General features: G+C 29.6%; 1 protein-coding gene across 1 annotated transcript; it reads right to left on the reverse strand.

Annotated features, from left to right (window-relative positions):
• Positions 1 to 311: 311 nt before the first annotated feature.
• On the reverse strand, positions 312 to 1,052 carry LOC119681050 (trypsin alpha-3-like). Its single transcript, XM_038094117.1, has one exon. It carries the CDS (start codon positions 1,050 to 1,052, stop codon positions 312 to 314), a length of 741 nt encoding a protein of 246 aa, XP_037950045.1.
• Between the last annotated feature and the right edge of the window lie 2,240 nt (positions 1,053 to 3,292).

The raw sequence follows: 3,292 nt of genomic DNA on the forward strand, positions 1-3,292 counted from the left end.
CTTCTCTAATATTAAAACTTTCTGATTTACAGTATTTAGATATTTTTTTGATACCCAGCAAATCAATAAAGAAAATACATATCACGTTTCATTAAAATTTTACTCACTTCTTGAAACGAACAATCATCTACTCTTGTTCTAGTATTTCAAGAGAAAACATAATATACATTCAATGCTTAAATGAATAAAAAACTTTGTTTTGTATATTTTAATTACTTTATTTATAAAAATTCTCGTCATTTAATTAAAAACAACAAACGGAGGAAATATTAACATTATATAATAATGCAGTGTTAGTTAATAAAATTATTTTATGAATTATTGCTTATAGCTTGATTAATAAAAGGAGCAACCTTAGCAACACTTGTGTATACACCAGGATAATTAGGACGAGCGCAACCGAATCCCCATGACACAATACCAGCAAGCTCATTATTCAATACAGCTGGACCACCACCATCACCTTCACAGGCATCAGCACCTGGGGCCTTAGCACAAAACATGGTCGGGGTTAACTCATATGACTGCAAGCAATCGTTTTTTGAAATCGCGGCAACAAGCACAGATTGCAGAGCATTGGAATTTTCACCATTTTCACTTAATCGCCCCCATCCCAAGACTTTTAAATTTGCACCAACTGGAACTCCAGTTGTACGTAAATTTATAGTACCGATATTTGTACCAGTTAATTCATTTCCCAATCTCAGTACAACAACATCATAGTCCAAGGTTACGTTGTCATAGTTTGCAGGATATATGATGCGGTCGACCTTACGCCTGACACCGGGATTTGAGAACATTTGAGCACCACCTTGTACTGTCAATTGATTAGCTTTATATGGCTTAATGCAGCTAGCAGCGGAGACAACAAAACGTGGATCAACCAAAGATCCTCCACACACCAACTTTCCTCCATTGTCACGTATATTTACAACAAAAGGATTTTCAGCTATTGGTGTTGTTCCACCACCAACTATTCTGGCTTGTCCACGTACAGCTTCGAGACAAGTAAGAACCAGAAGCGTTATTTGTAAAATATTTGAATAAGACATTTTTCTGCTTTGCTGAATTGGCAATGTTTGAACTGAAATATTTCAATTTTAGTCTTACCTTTTATAGTTTATTTTTTGTGAGTTCGGGACTGAAAAGTTATCCAAAATTACAGAATCTAACAATTGAATAAACAAACTAATAAATAAATAAATACTAAAATCTGTAAGAAGTGGAATTTCCATTTATATCCAAAATTATTGTAATTCTGTTTTTAACTCATATTATTTACTTTTATTTAGAAAAGTAAATAAAGTAGCATTAAATTATATATTCCCAGTCCCATACTCGTGTGTCAGTATGGTATAAAAGATGTAACAATATTTATATATAATGAATAAAACAATTAAATACATAAATTTATGTGAATAAATTATACTGGGTTATCCATTTGTGTTTCCAAAAGTAAACGTAGATAAATAATATATACTTGCGATTGAGATTTCGATCAAACTTAATATTCAATATATTATTCAAACTTAGCCGTTAGATGTGATACACAAAGACGTTCTCAGTGAGATATCCTATAGCACCAGTGCCAAATTCAGGTAGGCTTTAAACTTTAATGGGATAGATCCTTAACAATATTATCCATAGATAATACGCTGCAAACACTGCCTAAAATTTAATTAATTTTAAATTTCTATAACTTATCGATACGTAGCTAGCAACTTAACGTGTGCTTGTTTACAAAGTGCAAAGAATTCGAGGATAAATAAGATCCTTTGTGTAACTGTACTAAAAACAACTTCAGTGGTGACAAACCTGGTCATGGTGGTCAGTTGATATTAAGAAATTTGTAATTGCATATTCGAGAAATTGTTAAAACAAGACGTTTTGTGTGATTTATGACTTATGGCACTATGCTATTGAAACCATATTTTTATATAAAATATGTTGGAAAAGTTTTACAACGTATATATGTAGTAAAGATTTTAAATTTTTTGTTGTTGTTTTTCTCTCGATAAATTGTGCTTATACCTTAGAATTCTCTTTCTAGCAATGCTCCAACTACATTAAAGCCATCAAATTATGTCGGAATGTTCAAAAGAATTATTTGCAGAGAATTTTTCAAATGATTTTCGGTTTTTTCTATACAAGAATTGTAAGCGATTTATGTTCTACTTAATGGTTTTCTCCAACTATCTGTATTATATTACGAGAATTTCACATTCTTATATTTTTTCCTGTTTTTTTTTAATAAAAAACTGTCTTTGTGCTTTCCAAAAACACAATATTCTGTCATCTTCTATTAAAGATGTGCTCCTGTACATACCATTTTCTTGAAATGACCCAAAGATATGTACTTCGGAGCACTTTTGTCATTCGCTATATCTTACGCTTACATATTATTTCCAATCAATAAATCCTACCCATTTTTGTCCACCGCAAATTCGATATTTCAATTTGGGACTCCATCCATTGAGATTCATGTATTAACACAATATTATTCCTCATTTGCAACATAGAAAACAAAAACATGAAATTAAAAACAATACAATTATTTGGTTTTTCAAAATTTGTAAATATAATTCTGAAATTTTAAATTAATATATATATATATTTATATATACATACATATTTGTATATTAGGGTGTCCCAGGGTATAAGGGCGAAATTTTTTTATTCGATTTGAAATACGATACGCCTTATTTTTTTTCTTTTTGATCCTAGTAACTGAAATAATAAATATTATTAGTATCGGATAACGATAACCCGTGCCGACTTTTAACAGAAAGTTTGTATAGAAACTATAGAATACATTTTAGATCTTCATGTTTATTCAGTAAATAAAATACACCATTTTAATATACTTAGCCTTTATACCCTTTATTCGCAATTTTGAGTAACTAGTTCGATAAACGACTAACACAGAAGCAGCAAAAAATGGTAATTATAAAATATATTTACTGGAAATATGTCCCGTTGCGGCTCTATATCACTGTACCTCATTTAGATTGTGATTATCCATCTCAATGTATACTATATCTTAGCACCATCCATAGATATGCATACTAGTATATAAATGTGTTAAATATGTGTTCAAAAATTAAATTAAAATTGATTTATAAAGTAGGTTGCTAAACTACAACGATCTTCGACTATAAATACATATACAAATATATAAATAAGATATACAACAGAAAATTAAATTAAAACATAGAGAAAGTACATAAAGTGTTCTAGAAAATAAAAATGTTATTTTAAATAATTATCTCCTATACTATGTATTTATATTATC

This window comes from Teleopsis dalmanni, chromosome 1 (assembly GCF_002237135.1).
Source record: "Teleopsis dalmanni isolate 2A chromosome 1, ASM223713v2, whole genome shotgun sequence".
Lineage (NCBI taxonomy): Eukaryota > Metazoa > Arthropoda > Insecta > Diptera > Diopsidae > Teleopsis > Teleopsis dalmanni.

Bases quoted from the DNA above. Each gene is read 5' to 3' on its own strand.
- LOC119681050 (XM_038094117.1), bottom strand. From the start codon at position 1,052: ATGTCTTATTCAAATATTTTACAAATAACGCTTCTGGTTCTTACTTGT.